Source organism: Stigmatopora nigra, chromosome 13 (assembly GCF_051989575.1).
Source record: "Stigmatopora nigra isolate UIUO_SnigA chromosome 13, RoL_Snig_1.1, whole genome shotgun sequence".
NCBI lineage: Eukaryota > Metazoa > Chordata > Actinopteri > Syngnathiformes > Syngnathidae > Stigmatopora > Stigmatopora nigra.
In genome coordinates this window covers 881,252-899,557 of record NC_135520.1, presented here as the reverse complement: position 1 = coordinate 899,557, position 18,306 = coordinate 881,252, and the positions used below count along the sequence as shown (strand labels likewise).

Genomic DNA, 18,306 nt, shown 5'->3' with positions numbered 1-18,306 from the left:
ATTGATGAAATAGCTTTATTTGTTCGAGCACAATTGGACAATTTGCGGTAAAGGACAGTCATCTAAAGCGTTGTTAGTTATTGAATGTCCCATGTGGGTTGAGGAACAAACATAGAGAAAACACAGCTGTGCATTTTAAGGCCAGACCTCTACTGTGGAGACCAGAGAATTGGTGTGCCTAATGGGTCAGACCCCAGTCTGCATCTCCACCTCATGTGGTTTGCCATATTTACCTTCTGGTAAGAAGTTCTCGTCTTGGTCACACTGGCTGTGGCAGAAGCTGTTAGCTTCCCTGTTTTTTCCCCTCCCTCTGTCTGCAGATGTTAGCCAGGTTTATTTGTATTTAGAGGGCCTTTATTTTCTTCAGTTGCATCAAAAACTTGCTCATTTATCCCCACAAGGGTCGCAGGGGGTGCTGGAGTTAGCCAATTGTGGAGCAGAAGTCGACAATCCAGTTTTTGAGTGGATAAATGTTTATGTCATGGCAGCTAATAATGCTTGAAATTTATCAAAACCATTAAATCGAGTCATTTCATGGTAGCTGCAAATTTCCATTTGTTTTCCTGGAAAACACAACGAACAAAAATAGAGTGACTGAAATGTGTTTATAGTACAAAATAAAATAATCTGTCAGGGGAAAAATACACAAACAGAAGCCAATTGCTGTGTTAAGGACGCCATTTATAAACCAAGTGTGCCGACTGGGGATTTTATTGGGGTTGTAACCTTATTTTCCCAAGTCAGTGTATGTGTGAGGTCTCCATAATTGTCACCCTTCACTTGATATTACATCAGATATGTCCAAGTAAACAGGATTGTCACGGAGGTTTGGCATACCAGCTCTAATAGAGTGAAAGACAGACCTCCTCTTGGAATCAGATAATGTAGTCGTTCCACTAAAATGGCTTCACATTAGAGTTCCTCCTTTCCATAAGATTTGAAATGAGAAATTTAGCCATCAATTTTATTTATTTATTTTTTATTAATAGTAATGCATTTGTGTTATTGGTGGCGCCGTGGAGAAGTGGTTAGGGTATCGGCCTCGCAGTTCTGAGGTCAAGAGTTTGATCCCAGGTGGGTCCTCAATGTGTGGAGTTTGCATGTTGCCCATGGACTTGTGTGGCTTTTCTGTGGGTACTCCAGTTTCATCCAATGTCGCAAAACATGCATGCTAGGCTAATTGGATGCTAAATTGACCCCCTGATTTAACTGTAAAAATACATTTTTTTTTGTTTTTTAAACAATATATCTTTGTTTTTTTTTTGTCTACACGGTGATGAAGTGGTTAGTACGTCGGCCTCACAATTCTGGGATTGAGGGTTCGATCCCAGGTGTATGGAGTGTGCATGCTCTTCCTTGTGTGGGTTTTCTCCGGGTACTCCAATTGGTGCTTGTTATTAGCTAGGATAGGCTCCAGCACCCTCTTTAGTGAGGTTAAGCGGTTCAGAAAATGAAGGAGCGATGAAACGTTCAAGAGCCTCTCCATGTCACCTGCATGGTCGGTCCCACTAGTGGTGGCGTGTCCACCACCCGCAATTGTCCAGTTCCCCCGGGACGTTGGTTCCTCGGGGAAGGCTTTCCATGCTTGAAAGCTGAATCAACAGACGGAGCGTGGACTTCTGTCGGTTTGTTCCGAAAGGCCTCACATCGGCGGAGGAAGAGCAGGTGCAATAACTCGCCGACCTTCCGCGACGTGAAGCTCTCGGGAGGAAGTGACACGGTGCCCCACGGAGGGACCGTGGGTGGGGGGGGACGCTGTTTGTGGATCTTCTCCGCCAGACCGTTTTTGAAAATCTTTCATGGTCAACCTAACATCCAATGAGAAATGTTTTCACATATGAATTCTCCTAAATATTATCCACATAAAGTTACATTTGGTGTATTTTCAGGTCAATTCTTTATAACGAGGCATTGACAAAAAGAAGAGTTTTTATTGGAATCCATTTTTCTGTAATTGATGGGGCTGTTAATCAGTAGCAATGACTCATTGATATTTTGGCCCGTTGCTAAAATTCCACACCTCTAATTTCAACATGCTCGCATTTCCCACGGCGCCTCCGTTTTTTCATCCGTTCACTCGTGAGGAAAGCGCAAGTGAAAGACAGAAAAAGGGAAGAAAAATGTGTTGCAACATATTGGATAAAATTCCTTGGGATGAGGGGTCCAAATTAGCGAGCCACGTTCATGCTAACTAGAGCTCACCAGTATTTTTAGGGTACTTCCAGGACACTTCTAGTCAATTTTGGATTGTTTTCTATTGATTTTGAGGGTTTTTTGTCACTTTGTATTGTTTTGGGGTATTTTAAAATGAGTTAATGTTGTTTTGGGGCAATTTTATGAGATTTGCTGATGGTTTGGGGCATTTTTAGGTGAGTTAATGTCATTTTTTGGGTCCTAGTAACAAGCGGAGGACAGGGGGAGTGGTTTATGCTTGCAAAGTACAGCATGAATTTTCATATTGTTATGAATTTCCCCCCAAAATTTAACCAAAAAATAATTTTAAAAAAATCAACAAAAATGTATTTAAAAAAAAATTCCCCCAAAAACATGATGTAGTGAAGCCTTGATAATCAAGGGATTACTGTAATTGTCCATTTGGGAGAAAAACCCCAGCGGACCGGCTTGGACCCGCAAGCGGACCACTTCCAGCCCCCGGGCCGCACCTTTGACACCACTTTTGTAGAGCGAAATGAAAGTGACGGCGTTTTGGCGTGGAGTTATTTCCCAAATTGTAACCTAGCGTCGTATACCGTATATCTTGCGGCGATGTTTACAGAAGCGTAAACGTCCAATGTCATGTTTTGCAGCATTTACTGTATAATTGTTGAGAATGGGCCATGAAAGAATCCCTGGGAGAGAAATTCATGGCTTCCCCTCAACTGTACTTTGACTTGATGTTGCTCCATATTTAATGAGGGATGTCAACAAATTCCTCTGGGCTCTCATTTTGAAAAATTTACTTCCAAAGCTACTGAAGTCAAAAGACATAAACATTACATGTCTAAAAATATTTGGGCCCCCGCTGGGAGGTTTCCTGAGGTCAGCTGTCTGAACAACTACACCAGATTGTGGGGGAGGATTCGACGCACTATAATGCAATCAAGGCTTCCAAAAAAATGTGATTTTCTTGGGTGGGGATGCTTTGCTGATCCATGACCTGGACCAAAAAAATGACCCTGATCTGATCCAAGTTGTTTTGGTCTAAATAGCCAATGATCCATATATTTATAACAAATTAAATAAGTGGTTGGCACGTTGGCCGCATGGTTCTGGGGTCCTGGGTTCGAATCCAGGTTTTGTCTGGCCTGTTCTGCCATGCGTGGGTTTTCTCTGGGTACTATGGTTTCCTCCTATACCCCCAAAACAGGCATGCTAGGCTAACTGGATGCTAAATTGTCCCTGGGCAAGAATGTGATTGGCCGGCCACTGTTTTAGGGTGTACCAAAAGTTGGCTGGGATAGGCTCCTACACCCCCAGCGATCCTAGTGAGGATAAAGCAGTTGCGAGAATGAGATGAGAGAAAAAATAAGTAGTCAACATAGATAAATAGTAGAATAAGTAAACAACATAGACAAGTGATGACATAAATATAGTAGAATGAACCCTTGTGAACATTTGTTGCTATAATGTCATTTCCACAAAGGGGTTAAAATGTTAGGGTAATTTTTTTGGAGGAAATGTTGCCGTTGCAGAACATCCACAGCTCCGTTCCCCTTTTTGTTCACCTCCAAAAGGCGCCATGGCCTAGTCTATTTATCAAAAGCAGTCTTGGCCCAAGACGAGTGACACACTGGGACCATGTTGTCATGGAGCCCATACGTTATGGCGCTTAAAGCACACTTTTTTATGAGCTAGATGAGAGATAGCTATTTTTTTTTATTGCCGCTGTTGTTTTCTTTTCTACCCGTGACAGAAAACACAAGCTGGAACGTGGGAATCTCCTGCTTTGGAGAAAAAAAAGGAGATTTGGAACGGGATTGGGTCAAAGTGTCAGCAACAAAAAATGAGAAAGAGAATAGTATCTCGCTTGGGGGAAATGTTTGCACAAAGGTAGAAAGATAGAAGTGAAAGTCATAAGATTTTGGCACTGTCATAAAAAACAATGACAATGTCGCCAATTCTCAGCCACTTTTTTTATTATTTATGGCAGAGACACTGAGCAGAGAATCCATTTTTTGTTATTTTTCTTCTCTAATGATACCGGAGCCACCTCGCTGATTGGACCGTGACCCTCAGAAGTTACTCATTGTTAATATCATAAAGAATTGTGCCGACATTTGCGTCCCCGCCCACCCCCGTTTTTCCCCTCAAAGAAAATGTTCTGTAGAACATCACCAAATCTGCATCTGTCATTCTGCCCTGTTCCCTGATATGCGTGAAAAATGACGTTGTTCTCCTCCAGCGAATGTTTCACAGCGTTGTAGACAGTGTTAACATCCTCCTTTTTGTGTGTCTCACATGCACGTACGTGCACGTGTTTTATTTCATATCTTCATAACTTGCTGAGGAATTCCAAAGAAAATGAAGAGTTGATGATGGATTGAGATGCTGTGGGAATTGTTGGGATTTGTCGCCCTCTGCTGTTTAAAAGATGAACTTTTCTTTCGTGAGAGAGACCTCCGGTCACTTCCTTTTACATTTTGGAGAAATAATTTGACGGTATTTCTGGGTCACTTTTTTGTTGATTTTGGGTCACTTTCTAATTATTATTAGAAAAATAATTTTCAAATTGAACAAATTCAGATTTTGCGCAGTTTTGATTTCCCTTATTTATTTATCAAAAGGCGGAAGTCAAACAAGAGGGTCACATGACCCGCACTCGTGACCGTCTCCGTTGATGTCAGTCACTTAAATGTATTTCCATAGTTCAAATGAGCTAAATTATTTATTTAAAAATACCTAAAGTGCAGGTACGTATCGTTCTTTTCATAGCGTTTACCTCAGTTTTTGTATTAAGCTTGTATTACTCATTACACGCTCTTGTCAATCAAACCTAGCTTAGCTGCTACATTAGCATTGCTGAATGTTTTTTATGTGAAAACGAACTTTACGTCTTTGTCATTTTACCAGAAATATTGAATGATACGGGAAGACACTTGCCACCATGGCTGACGTGAGTATTTGTTGTTTTATATATGATTATTGTAGTTTTTTAGCATCTCTTTCAATGCACATAATGTCAAGATACAAAAATACCACACCAAGTTAATACTTTACGTTACTGCGTCATACATTACTGATATGGTTCAACGGATTCATTAAAAGCACATTTTTCTCTTCCAGGATTTAAAAAGATACCTCTACAAACAGTTGCAAAGGTATTTATAGTAAATGGGAATTGTTTTCATATGTTTACAGTCAATGAAACATTTTGTACAGTAGTAAAGTTTCATAAAATATACGTTATTTGATTTTCTGCTTTTATTAAGTGTTGATGGTCTTCATGCAATTGTGGTCACGGATAGAGATGGAGTTCCAGTTATTAAAGGTATTTAACCAATAAATATATATCTATATACACAGTTGAGGAATATAGAAAATATAGCATTATAGAAAATTGATGCTACTTTCAAAATAATGGTACCTATTAACAAAGAGCAAAAATTTTCATATCAATTGCTTGCTTTTATTTTTGTAGTTTTGGTACAAAATACAGACCGAGCAGTTTGGTATAACAAAACAAAAATGACAGTACACTACAGCAGATTCTTCATATTTGGCAGATTTGACAGTCTCAAGACATTCTTGTTACAGTTACTGCTTATCTCTGCCATCCATTTTTTTTTTCACCCCACAGTTGCTAACGACAACGCTCCAGTCCACGCGCTGAGACCGGCTTTCCTATCCACATTCGCGTTAGCAACAGATCAAGGAAGCAAGTTGGGTCTCTCCAAAAACAAGAGTATCATCTGCTACTACAACAGCTACCAGGTCAACATGTGTTTTTTTTATTGTTGAAAACAACACTAGCCATACTTTTCAACCGTCATATCAGCATCTGGTGATTTTTTTTTTTCAACAGATTGTACAGTTCAATCGTTTACCTCTTGTCATCAGTTTCATTGCCAGCAGTGATGCAAACACAGGTAAAAATACATGTTTTTAAAATAAAAAAAAATGAATTTTTTTTTGGAAAAAATAGCAATTTTTTTCATATTGTCTTTTTTGGTGTCTTTGTCCAGGTCTCATCATGAGTTTGGAGAAGGAGTTGGCTCCTTTAGTCAATGAGCTCCGACAGGTAGTAGAAGTCACATAAGGTCAATGAAGAATCCTCACCTGGGTTTTCACATGTACACTCTGTGCTGTGTTCAAAACTACAATTGTGTGTTTTTTCTCAATGCTACTTCAGGTCTAAATAAAAGTTCCATTTTAATTCATGATGGAATCATTATTTTGGCGATCCTATGTTAATTCTGGTTGAGTGGTTAGCATTAGCGTGCTAGCCTCACAGTTCTAAGGACGAAACAATTTCAATTGAAGAATCTTTTGCCCTGCAAAATTCCTCATTTGTGTCATCCAAAGAGTAGTTGAAGTTCCCTTGAATTTTTCTGCAGTGCGCGTTTGATTCTAAGCGGAAGGTGTTGCCAAGAACCCGGAAGAGGAGCCTGCGGAAAAACCACAAAACAACAAAAGTTCTCAAACCAAAAACTAACATATTCTTTTTTCTTATCTTACCTTGGCGTTAGCGCCGTCACCACGGTGAGCGTGCAAACCAAATAAAAGAGAGGTTGGGACATTTGCCATGTTTCCACACCCAGGGGGGCGCAAGTCCGGCAAGAAATGGCCAAAACCAGCACGAAAACAAAGTAGGACCCTCCACTGAGGACCAGGACCACAACGTGAATCCAAGTCTGCAAAAAAACAGATTTTTCCAGTAAGTAGAGACGTCAAAAGTGGGGATTTTTTTTTGTTTTTATGACTTTAAAAATGGCGCTTCTGACCAGGTTGTGACTCTCGATGACTTGGTGGAGGAGGACGATGAGGAGAGCGGACGCGTTGATGGGCGAGCCGAAGGATAGGACGTCCACGTCCGATCCTACGTAAGTCTGACAAACACGTAAATGTCTTAAAATGAGTGTTGGACAAGTTGGACGCAAAGATATAAACATTTTAGTCAGACAAAAACACTCCAAAAAAATCTAATCTCCCAAATTATTTTGCCAAATCTAATTTATGATTTGTTAGGAATGGTCTCTGATAAATGGGAGTCTTTTAAGAGCCAATCAAAATAGGAGAAACATGAAACAAGGCAAAAAACTGCTATATATAAAAAATCGAAGAAATAAAGAGCCGTGAGCAGCTCGAGAGCCACATCTTTGTCACCCTTGGTGTATACTAAGATGCCATGTTTAGCGTGTATTAGCTTAGCTAATAAGCAACGTGCTAAATAGTTGTTTTTGTGGGTGTTAGTGATGTTTGGTTAAAAGCGAATTGGTGGAAAATGGACGTAAAGAGTGGCGTACTTACAAAATAAGGCACAAAAAAGCAGATGAGGCTTTGGTAAAAGGCATCCAGAACCGTCAACCAGAAGGCAAACCGAGCATGGGTCTAAAGAAAGAAAATACAAATAGTTGAGAAGTTCAAATGAGATGAAATTGATGAAAATTGAAAGCGTTTAGAGGCCCTGGGGCCAAATCTATTATATCCCACCCAACCCCAACCAACCCGAGTCTGACACCCTTGCTTTAAACTTAGCGTAGATGATAAAAATTCCCCAAGCACCTCGTAGGCTCGTCCGGCCCGGTACAGCTCAGGCTCCGCCTCCAATCGCTGGGCGGGGACGTCTTTGTCCAGGACGCCGTAAACCAAAGGAGGGACGGAAGTGAAGAAAAGGTTGAAAAAGATCAGAACCCAAGCGTGGGTCATGACGGCCCCGGAAAAGCCGCAGAAGAATTGGTACCAGAACAACAGATTCACAAACATCTGCAAAAAACAGACAAAAAATGTCTTGTTAGCTTCAAATTGTGGGGAAAAAAACAGTGTAGAGAAAACTGACCACGTTTTTGTAGATAAAATAGAGCATCATGTTTGCAAGACGGGACAAAGACCAACGGCCGTGGACCAATAAGAGCTTCCGGAGGTGCTTGAATCGGGAGATGGCAAAATCGCTGGCCATCACCGCCTGCAAAAAAACACCAAAAAAAGGGAATTACTATCATGGAGATTATTATCAGGACTAAAAAAATGGCATTTCTGGCAAAAATTGTCCGCGGAATTAAACCAACTGAAGATTTTTTTTAATTAAAAAGCAAAATGGTGTGTAAAAAACATTTAAAAATAGTGAAAACACGAAAAACAAACAGCAAAAAAATGCTAAACTGATTAAATGGGTAAAAAATACCAAAAAAAAAAACAAGTTTCAATTTGTTCATTTGTGCTTTCCATTCATTCATTTTCTCAACCTCTTTTCTTCACCAGGTTCGCGGGGGTGCCGGAGCCCATCCCATGCAAGGGACACTGAATTGATGACCAGCCAATGGCAGGGCACGTGGAGACCAACAACCAATCAAACTCAAGACCAGGTACACTTTAGCAACCAATTAGCTTAGCATTAGCATGCATTTTTTAAGCATGTGGGAGGAAACCAGAGTACCCGGAGAAAACCCATGCAAACTTGAACCCCTAACTTTGAGGCCGACACGCTAAGCCACTCCCACAATAAGCCACTCCCACGCTAACCAACAAATCCATGTTTTTTTTTTAATAGTATTTACCTGCATGCCTTCTTGTCCCGATATCCCAATGCCAACATCCGCTACCTGGATCATGCTAACATCATTTGCCCCATCACCTAAAAAACAGAAAAAAAATACCCTGAATACTTCATTTTCAAATACTTTTTGCATACCGATGTCCCCCATCCAATCCCGGGATTTGAAATAGTGAGTGTGGCTCATTTGAAAATAGGAATTGTTTTTGGGTTAAAACTAGCCAAATAGCTAACACAGTTAGCTCACCTACTGCCAAGATAGAGACCTTAAGCCGGTCTCGAACTAGCTGGGCCACTCTGCTCTTTTGTGAGGGAGTGCAACGACAGCAGAGGACGGATTTGCACCGGCGACTCAGCTCCAGGAAGCAGTCGGAATGGTCGCCCAGCGACCAATCTAGCGTGCGGCCGTCCACGACCAATGCGAACCCGTCCTCGTCACCCCTAGATATTTCGGCGGTCCGCGCTTGGAATTTGAGGTCCTCCAGGAGGGTGCCGCAGTCCTCCTGAAAGATGGAGGAACCTAAATATGGAGGACAATTGACGGGTTTGGGAAGCCCTGACCTGGTTTTGGCAGTTGAGTCTCAGAATTTGGTCCTTCGAGCCGACCAGTCGACAAGCGTAGGCTACGTTGATGGCCGTCTCTTGTTTGTCTCCGGTGAGGACCCAGATTTTGATGCCCGCCTTTTGAAGGGCTTCAACGGTGCTCGGAACGTCTTCCTGGAGACGGTCCACAATTCCCGTGGAACCTGAAGACAAACAAGGAATTTTCCTAAAAGATTTGGACATGTAGGGCTGTCAAAGGCAGAAATATTAGCATCCAAAGTCTTTTACCTGCGCCTTATAGTCCGTATAATGTAATTGTATTTTATTTTTTTACATTTTATAATGTTATTGCTATATTTATTCATAGAAATATATCACTAAATGAAACAAGGCTGATATACACTTGTTTTTTTGTTTTTTTTTTAGACATCTAATCATTATTTGGTTGGTTCAACACTGCCGAACCCAAACTTCCACCCGCAACGACCCTTAACGAGGCACTTAACCCAACCCCCGACAAAGTAGGTCGCAAGAGATGTTGGATTGAAATAGTCACTCTGAACTTGAAATGCTTGACATTGACAACGATGGGGGAAGGGAAGTCAACAATGATTGGTTCTTCAAAATAAGAGGTGGTCCTCCTACCCAAGAGGGTGAGATTGCTTTCCAGGCTTTGAGTGGATTCCAGCATGAGTTCTTGTCGCTTTTCGATGCTTTTCTCCGCTAGCAAATGCTTCTCCAGCCAGACTTGGTACTCTTCTTGTCCCAAGACCTGCACCAAAAATGAATAAATAAAAAGAAACAGAAAGAAAAATCACATTTTTGCAGGAAAATAAAATGAAGCAAAAAGTCAGACAAGCTACCTTTTTAGCAAAACATAGAGTCCGAAGACCCTCTCTGGCGTACTGGTCCAAATGCTCCTGCGTTTGCTCCTTCATGTGAAAGTACTTCTCCTCACTTTGCTCTTCACCTGAAATTATTGGTTAGAAAATCCAAAAAATGCACCACCATTTTTTTTTGAGAATTTACATATAAAGTACACCTACTTACAACATGTTCAACTTCCAAAAAACAAACCCATTCATTTCATAAGTAGAGGTACACATCAATATTTCCTGTTTCTCATTAAATAAATAAATCCCGCCTCTCACCTGCAGGCTTCCCCGCGAGATCCATCACCACCGAATCTGCACCCTTGGTGTACACCACCGCCTGACCCGTCAGAGGGTGCCGGATCACCACCGACATCCTCTTTCGGTGGCAGTCAAATGGCAGGACGTGAAGCAGCTGGATGGCGGTGGCGCCCATACCGGGCATGTCCACCAGGAGGTGTTGTGGAGAGCGTCCCAGCAGGGTGCAGCGATAAGCCCGGGCGGCGTGGACCAGAGCCGCCTCATCCGGACTCGCCGCCTCGTAGGTGAGTTCCTCTTTATTTTCTGGGTCTTTCTCCATCATCTGGAATGGGTGATGCAATGTTTATAGTCAGGCAGAAAAAGGGACGACTAAAAATCCAGTATACTGTGTGAATATAGTCACACATTTGTCATTATTTAGTGGAAAAAAATAAGAAAAAATTATGACTCCGCCCCCTAACTTAATTTTGAATTGACCTGAACAAGGTGGTGTCAAAGATGCGGCACGGGGGCCAAAAGTAGACCGCTTGGGGGTCGCAAAGTGGTCTGCCTGACGGGCACTTTGTAGCTCATTTAAACAGGATTCAATGTCTTCATTTTTATTTCGACAAAAACTAGCAGCAATTTTTGAAGTTGTTAAATAAGCACCCAAAAAAAAAAAGATTGATTTTAAATTGCTCACATTTTGAGGCATCATAGGAGATGAAACCAGCACGCTATTGCACACGGCCATGGCCAGGAAAAAATCCATGATGGCGGCCAATTCCAAATTTGACGTGGCCTCAAAAACGCCATTGCCAGACGGCATTGTGGGAGATTGAAGATGGATGATTTTTTTCACCAGATCGGGGTCCGGAATCACCTTTTTTGCCTGAATTTCAGACACAAAAGCACAATTGGAAAGTTATTAAACTCCAGAAAGTTGAATTTTTCAACAAGATAAATAGCTATGACAGACCAATCCGCTTCTTCTTGGAAGGAAATGATTGGACGCTCGTTCGTCTTCGTTAGACTCGGCGAGGAAAGCGTGGACGGATACCGAACTGCCATTGCAGTCGTAGTTGACGGATCGACAGTTGCCGTATTTGGCTCGGGAGCCACATTGGAGCGTTTCGTTACGACCGCTAGCGTCGTTCTTTTCCGTCTCGTAGAATTCCAACCTCCAACCTGATTAAAAAAAATGAAATCTTCATTGTTTTGGCTATTTGAAATGAATGTGGCTTTTTTGTGGGTGAATTTTGCAATGGTTTCGAATCATTACCATTTTCTTGGTGAGGATATTCAATCCCATAAATACTGCATCGACGAAAAACCATGTCATTCTCCGTCAAAGTCCCCGTTTTATCGGAAAACAAATGCCGAATGTGACCCAAGTTTTCCGTGATGTTGAGCGCCCGGCATTGGATCCCACGCTCTGTCTTTTCATCGTACAGGTCCAAATCCTCTTGGATCAAATACACCTGACCCACTTTGACAATCTCAATGGACACGTATAGGGAGATGGGGATCAGCACCTGTTTCAATAGTCTATCGTTAGCCCGTTTTAGCGCATTTAGCACTTAACCAAAAAAAAATACAGTCCGACCAACATACTTGCAGAATAATAATCATGGTCCAAAAAATGTAGAAGCCAGCCAGGGCGGGAGGAGTATCATCATTGGGCAAAAATATTGCATTTTTAATCTGTTTCAGCCAAAGTCCATGACCTAGCAAAGCACATAGCATTTTTAGCACGGCTAATGTCGCTATGTTAGCTTGATGAACAGTTGTTTAAGTTAAAAAAGTCATGAAATGGCTTTTTATTGAAGCAAAAACATGTTGATTTTGTTTACACTGGATTGTTTTAAGTTGCAGCACTACTTGATGCATTTCACTCATTTAAAGTGACACACAACCAATTAAATTGCTTATATTTCAGTGCAATTTTCGGTGAAAAACGTCCAACACAAATGTCCACTTTGCCCCTGTCCGTCAAAATGGCGACCAATCAGCTAAATGCATCAAGTAGCGCTGCAACTTAAAACAGTCCAGTGTAAACCAAAACCGCACATTCATTAAATATTTACATATTTTTAGCAGCTCGGTTCATCAATTGTAACGTATTTGGACTGAAAGCCATCGTAAAAGTATCATTTTTCCACCAAAAAATGAAGAAATACTTACCTATAGAAGTAGTCAGACACATGACCACCAATAAGAGCACGCACCACAAAATATCAACGTTTAAGCGCTTTTCCAAGTGGCTACGCTTATATTTTGGCCCGCTGTTGTTCATCATGGCTTTGGTTTCGTGTCCTTAGTCAAAAAAATGGTTAAAATGGAGGTAATCCACAAGAATAAATAATAATTTTTGACAGTTTTGGGGTTTTTTACCTGCATAGACCACAACGCCAACCACGGTTTCCGTGTTCCGGATGGTGCAACCTCTCAGGAGTAGGTTGTTGTTGTCCAATCCCACGTGAGAACCGCTAGAAAACTCCCTTAAAATGATTAAAAAAATAACATATTTCATATCGAGAATGTTCCGTCATGGAGACGGGCATCGCCGATATTTACATGAAACCTCGAAAGGTGGCGAGGTCGTCGTTAGGGTCGTCACACTCGATACGACTGTGGAAGTTCTCGGGGTTGAAATCCGCTGCCTTGGGGTGAAATATTTTATTATTATGATTTTTTTAAGGATCAAATATGTCATCAAATATGTTCCTAATTGTTTAGAAATGGATATAAATACAAAAAAGTGTCTTTAAATGTGTTGTTAATGAATGAAAAAAATATATATTTGTTTTTACATGAAACGAGCTGGTATTGTCACTTATTAATAACACTTTTATTAATTATGACCATTTTTTTTACCTGCAGTGGAATGCCTGAAACAATGCGCTTTTCTTTCAGGTTGGTTTCCCCGTCCAAGTTGGCCGTCTCAATAAAACACGTGCCGCCAGGATCCGACGAATAAAGGAGCAAAATGTCCGCGGGGGTGATATGGTTGCAAGATAGCCGCACAAAGTCGCCCACTCCAACCTCTTTCCAGCGAACGCCAACATAATCTTTCTTCTTTCTGTAAATAAATCGGACAGATTATGAATTATGCATTCATTTTCCCAACCATTTATCCTCACAAGGGTCCCGCGGGGTGCTGGAACCAGCGAGGACCGACTTGGAATCGAACCCTGCACCCCAGGACTGCGAGCCGGATGGGAAAACCACTTAACCACCGCTCCGATTTTTTTTTTTTTTTTTTAATGACTGAGTGAGTGTTCTGGGATATAACTTGCCTACAATAGACAGTGGCGACACGGTTGTTGATCTTTTTGTCAAAGATGTAACGTCTGTAGTCTTCCACGCCGTCTTTGAGCGCAATGATGGTCAAAACCAGTAGTAATGGAATCATGGTAATTTCTTTCTGAAAGGCTTCCACCACTGGGACCCAGTTCAGCAAAATTAGAAACAAGAAGTAGAGGTTGGCCACCCTGGAAGCAAGAAAAGGTATGTTCAAATTACACACACAACAACAACAACAAACGAGCAATCCATCCATGGCCAACAACAGGTTGAAATGATAACAGATAAAAATATGTACCAAAAATATTAAATATTCTTTTATTTAGCAATTAATAATAAAAAAATATTTACTATTTGTCCTTTTTAATATAAAAGTAAAAATAACATTTAAATGGAATGATCCCACTTCTTTTTAAATTCCAATTAAAACAAGCTTTTTTAATTTTACAATTTATTATTCAAATTTGAAAAAATAAATAAAAATAAGAATAGTAAAGCTTAATTTTTAGCAAATAAATTAAATACACAATTTTCTGAATAAAAAAAATTAAAAATTGAGTTAATAGCAGTTTAGACACGTTCACTTAAAGCCAGCCTTCTAAATTGATATGGGTAGCCAATGATGAAATGACCTCCAAAAATATCGATTAAAAAGTGCCATTTTCTGACAAATCTGACCTCTGAAACTGCTGAAACAGGTTCATGGGGATGAAGCTTAACAAGCTGTATTTTGTCGTGTGGATCTTGTTCCCTTTGTAACGTTGGCCGGTGCCGTGTTCTTCCCCTCGAGGCCCTCGGCCAATGAGAATGCTTCTCCTCTTTGGCTTGGGAGAATCCTCCCAATTTTTTTGCCCATTTCCACCCAAAAAGCGCCACCGACATTGGCGTCCTAGCCGACGGCAGACCTCCATTGGGTCGGCAAGGCAGTCCGGCTTGCTGTTTTTCGATCATCACCTCCACACTTTCATCGTCTAATTCAAAACAAGAATCATATTTATTCATTTTCTGCATCCTTATAGTTATTTCCAACGGAAAGTTATTTCTAGACAGTTCACGTCGGTAAGACTCAAAAAAATATTTCATTCTTTTTGGGAGCTACTTTGGGGTTAGTACACAAACGTGATTGTGAGTTAGTTTAGGAGACGTTATCAAAAGTGGGCGTGGCAAGATTTGTTTACGCAGCTTTATTACTTTTCATAAATGATTGATGTATGGCGATGAATAGTCTACTTGTACTTTGTCGGTGGGAAGAATAAACATCACCAAGCCATCAATCTCATTCTGGTACTTTATGAAATCTGCAGTTTTAAGCCCCGCCCAAATCACAACAACGATAGACATTTGAACTGAAAATATGAAAATAAGTCATGTTAAATAACTTAACATAAAATAGTCCAATAAATATTTCACTAATCAAATAAAAAAAAAAATAATCTTAAAAATGACATCAACACTCACCTAATTAAAATAACTAATACTACAAATAAAAAATATAATAATTCAATCAAACTGAAAGAAATACTAACCAATTGATATAAATACAAACCCAAACAACCACCAAAAAAATATTTAGCAAAAGTTGTTGTTATCAAGGTGTTAATAAAAGGTTAAATATTCACAACGTTCACTAAATTAAAAAAAAAAAACTGCCAGAAAATCTCCATTTTGTCCACAAAAAATAATAACAAAAATAGTAGTAATATATCACTGTTATTGTAGCTATAATGTACAGTACAGTAAATACTGTACATTGTAACGAAGTAGTGCCAAACAACACACATCCTTGACAAATCTCTGCTTAACCTCAATAACTGGTCGTGGAATTTTTAAAATGATCGTATCTCAAATTTACAGTGCTTTATAGGTATCTTGAATCTCAAAAATCGACCAGACAGAATGAAACAAATATCTATTCTAGAGCTATAATTTCTCTTCAAAAAACGGCGAGCTTTTATCCCATGACAGACTTACCCTGGTTTCAACGTCGAAATGAAGATTGAGGTCAAATTATGGCGACTCATTCGCGATTTTATAACAAAATCAGTTGTTACTGTTCGTATCTCAAAGGGGGGAAAGCAGCACTTTGCGGATGACTGTCTTGTCGCAACCGTTTTTTATATAACTGTGCTCCTTCCGCTTCGTTGCCATTTCGACGTATCAAAAATGACTTAATGTAACATTTGAATGAATGAATGAAAATGTAATATCCTTTTAATAACACAGTTTGTCAAAGGGGTTTGAATATTTTCACTATTCAGTTGATTTTTGTTTTCGTTTTTTTCCATTTTTTTCATTTTGGACGTCAAATTAACGTTAATAATAAGAGATTGGAAAATATTGTTATAGATATTGTTGACACTAGATTTACATTTTTATTCAAATATATACGAAAATGCAAAAAAAGAACGCTTCCTGTCACAATCATGTGACTCGTAGCTAGTCAGGTGACAAAGCGGAAGTAGAAGAATTATGGCGGCACAATTGACTAACGTGCCTGTTTCGGAGTGTCTTAAAGTGAGTATAAATGTTTTTATTTTTGTTGTGGACGGGTAAAAAATGTTTTCGGGGCAATATGAGGGGTTTACTAAAGCTAATTTCTAAGCTAATAAGCTACTTGAATGAATTTAAAGTCGAATGGAACGTTGTGTTACGAAATTCCGTTTAAAACAAAACAAACTAGACTTTTTTTTAGTTAAGAATGAATAAATGTAAGCTTTTGGTCATTACGCCAAAATAATTGTCTTTAGTATAAGCTTATTGTCATTACGCAAACATAATTGTCTTTACTGTAACGTTGTAATTCCGTGTTTATTAATATTTGTGACGGTTTATGCTAGCGCTGTCCACAGGTGTTCTAGGAAAGAACGTTAATTGCCCTACGGTAATTACGACTGTAGTCCAGGTGGTTAAAAACTTCAAACAAGAAGACAAAATAACATGTCATTCATGGTTTTATTTGTTTTTTTAACGAGTACTTGTGACTACAGTTATGTCACAGGGTCGTGGATGGAATTTGTGGAAGAGAACCTCCTTGTAGAGGAGACTATAGCAATTTTTGGAACCTGGAGGAGTGGATGGAACTTATGAATTCGTTAGCTGCTCTCTTCCGCCTGTCAGTGGGGAATGGCAGCTCTGATGAGGAGGTGAGTGCATTAACGGGTTGTATAATGAATTAAAATGGAGGGAGAAGATATTCTCAGATTAAAAATACGTATTTAGTGTGTCCCATTTGTTGTGTTCAGGTGCTAGCTAGCCTGTCGGAATTGAGCAGCAGCCACTCAGAGGCTGTGCTCAACGTGCTAAACGCCAGACGGGAAGAGATTCACAATGCTCTACTGGAAAGAACCAACTCTATCTCTTCTGCTACACTACAAGACTTTGACTGGCAACTTAAGGTGAATTAATACAGGGAGATCTTGCTACTTATTATTTTTTTAAGTTCATAAAATTCTGATAATTGGGGTTTTACTGCACTGAAATTGGAAACTGAACTCCTACCTGGACAATGTATGAAGAAGAAGAAAAAACAACACATTTCCTTCATGTTATGGTAAAATGCAGCTAGCAAGTGTCTGTTTTTGTAACGATTATCTTCTGCCACCAGATGGCACTATCAAGCGACAACATCTCATCTCTTCAGACTCCCTTGTTAAATCTCAATCTGGATGTCAGAGAAAACGAAGCTTCGAAGCCCATCATCATGGAAATGAACAAAGAAGAGCTTAACACGTTCATTAATTCACTCGAGGCTGCTAATAAGGTAAAATGTCTGTATTTTTCCCACTTTCGGGTTCTCATTTCCTGCCCCTATCCTCAAAATATTAACTAGACCATTGTCATAATAGCGTTTCGGTATTTTATCGTACCGAATTTAGACTTTAAAACACTAACGACAGCGCTAACGACATAACTTCATCCCTCCAAAATTAGCTAGTGAGTACATTTGGTTCAAATGCTAAATTTTTGTCCCTTGTGATTTTTTTTTTTCAATACAGGTGCTTCTACAGTTGAAATAACAAAACAATTATGGAACCAGTTTTCACCTCCAAATTAGAAGCACTAATGACCTTTGACCTGGTACACGTCAATGGAGTTTACCTAGAATATATCAATAAAATGATGTGAACAAGGTTTGTTCGTTCTCTATCCTAATTTTCGCTCCATGGAAAATGTTCATGAAAAAAACAAATGCATCTTGCCCCGATCAAACTGTGATTAAAAAATGTTACTATTACTCAGAAGCATTACAAATATGTATTTGATTAGACAAGTTTATGATTCATTTTTCCTTTTTATGACATTTCAGGAGTACGACTGAGATTTGAGCCACATTTGGTCTCATCCAATCAGTTATTCCCATTTTCCAGTGGAATCTATATAACCTTGGCGAATACATGACAATTCCAAACTCATCTTTTGAGTTTTATTGCAGTATGTTGATATTTGTTCTGTCCTTACTGATCATTCTTACAGAAGCTGAGATTTTGTTGATGCGGTCAGAAGCAGCGATGAGGTCAACCTCCTCACTTGGAGTGCACGTGTGCTGCCAAGAATATGCCTGCTCTGTCTTTTTCTTGTGTTTATATTCAGCTCAACGTGACTGTACTTGTGACTAAGCATTTACGGAATCCCCTC

At 39.8% G+C, this 18,306-nt stretch overlaps 3 protein-coding genes and 1 long non-coding RNA gene across 4 annotated transcripts; 3 read left to right on the top strand and 1 right to left on the bottom strand.

The window, feature by feature from the left end:
• Positions 1-4,944: 4,944 nt before the first annotated feature.
• Positions 4,945-6,377, top strand: lamtor3 (late endosomal/lysosomal adaptor, MAPK and MTOR activator 3). Its single transcript, XM_077730701.1, has 6 exons — positions 4,945-5,113; positions 5,284-5,318; positions 5,430-5,488; positions 5,798-5,931; positions 6,023-6,086; positions 6,183-6,377. Exons 1-6 carry the CDS (start codon positions 5,105-5,107, stop codon positions 6,254-6,256), a joined length of 375 nt encoding a protein of 124 aa, XP_077586827.1. The 5' UTR covers positions 4,945-5,104; the 3' UTR covers positions 6,257-6,377.
• A 36-nt stretch (positions 6,378-6,413) lies between these two features.
• Positions 6,414-16,044, bottom strand: atp10d (ATPase phospholipid transporting 10D). The gene is made up of 23 exons (XM_077730702.1): positions 15,643-16,044; positions 14,350-14,642; positions 13,661-13,859; positions 13,243-13,443; positions 12,943-13,028; positions 12,760-12,866; positions 12,550-12,681; positions 11,980-12,092; positions 11,648-11,900; positions 11,345-11,553; positions 11,069-11,257; positions 10,405-10,708; positions 10,117-10,223; positions 9,899-10,025; positions 9,272-9,456; positions 8,958-9,213; positions 8,715-8,791; positions 7,997-8,122; positions 7,723-7,923; positions 7,468-7,548; positions 6,942-7,046; positions 6,676-6,851; positions 6,414-6,605 (listed from the first exon to the last, which is right to left on the bottom strand). Exons 2-23 carry the CDS (start codon positions 14,580-14,582, stop codon positions 6,446-6,448), a joined length of 3,627 nt encoding a protein of 1,208 aa, XP_077586828.1. The 5' UTR covers positions 14,583-14,642; positions 15,643-16,044; the 3' UTR covers positions 6,414-6,445.
• On the top strand, positions 10,416-14,706 carry LOC144206026 (uncharacterized). The gene is made up of 3 exons (XR_013328269.1): positions 10,416-10,670; positions 13,282-13,875; positions 14,462-14,706. It is a non-coding gene; the product is annotated as an uncharacterized LOC144206026 (long non-coding RNA).
• commd8 (COMM domain containing 8) lies at positions 16,029-17,802 on the top strand. Its single transcript, XM_077730700.1, has 5 exons — positions 16,029-16,185; positions 16,659-16,814; positions 16,914-17,066; positions 17,276-17,431; positions 17,667-17,802. The coding sequence occupies exons 1-5, from the start codon at positions 16,141-16,143 to the stop codon at positions 17,685-17,687; spliced, it is 531 nt and encodes a 176-aa protein (XP_077586826.1). The 5' UTR covers positions 16,029-16,140; the 3' UTR covers positions 17,688-17,802.
• The last annotated feature ends 504 nt before the right edge of the window (positions 17,803-18,306 follow it).

Bases quoted from the DNA above. Each gene is read 5' to 3' on its own strand.
- lamtor3 (XM_077730701.1), top strand. The intron at 5,319-5,429 runs GTATTTATAGTA...GCTTTTATTAAG, and splicing joins CTCTACAAACAGTTGCAAAG to TGTTGATGGTCTTCATGCAA. The intron at 5,932-6,022 runs GTCAACATGTGT...TTTTTTCAACAG, and splicing joins GCTACTACAACAGCTACCAG to ATTGTACAGTTCAATCGTTT.
- atp10d (XM_077730702.1), bottom strand. From the start codon at position 14,582: ATGGAGGTCTGCCGTCGGCTAGGACGCCAATGTCGGTGGCGCTTTTTG. The intron at 12,682-12,759 runs GTAAAAAACCCC...TTTTTGACTAAG, and splicing joins TGGCGTTGTGGTCTATGCAG to GACACGAAACCAAAGCCATG. The intron at 9,457-9,898 runs GTAGGAGGACCA...GTTTGTCTTCAG, and splicing joins AAGCAATCTCACCCTCTTGG to GTTCCACGGGAATTGTGGAC.
- commd8 (XM_077730700.1), top strand. From the start codon at position 16,141: ATGGCGGCACAATTGACTAACGTGCCTGTTTCGGAGTGTCTTAAA. The intron at 16,186-16,658 runs GTGAGTATAAAT...TTGTGACTACAG, and splicing joins CTGTTTCGGAGTGTCTTAAA to TTATGTCACAGGGTCGTGGA. The intron at 17,067-17,275 runs GTGAATTAATAC...TTCTGCCACCAG, and splicing joins ACTTTGACTGGCAACTTAAG to ATGGCACTATCAAGCGACAA.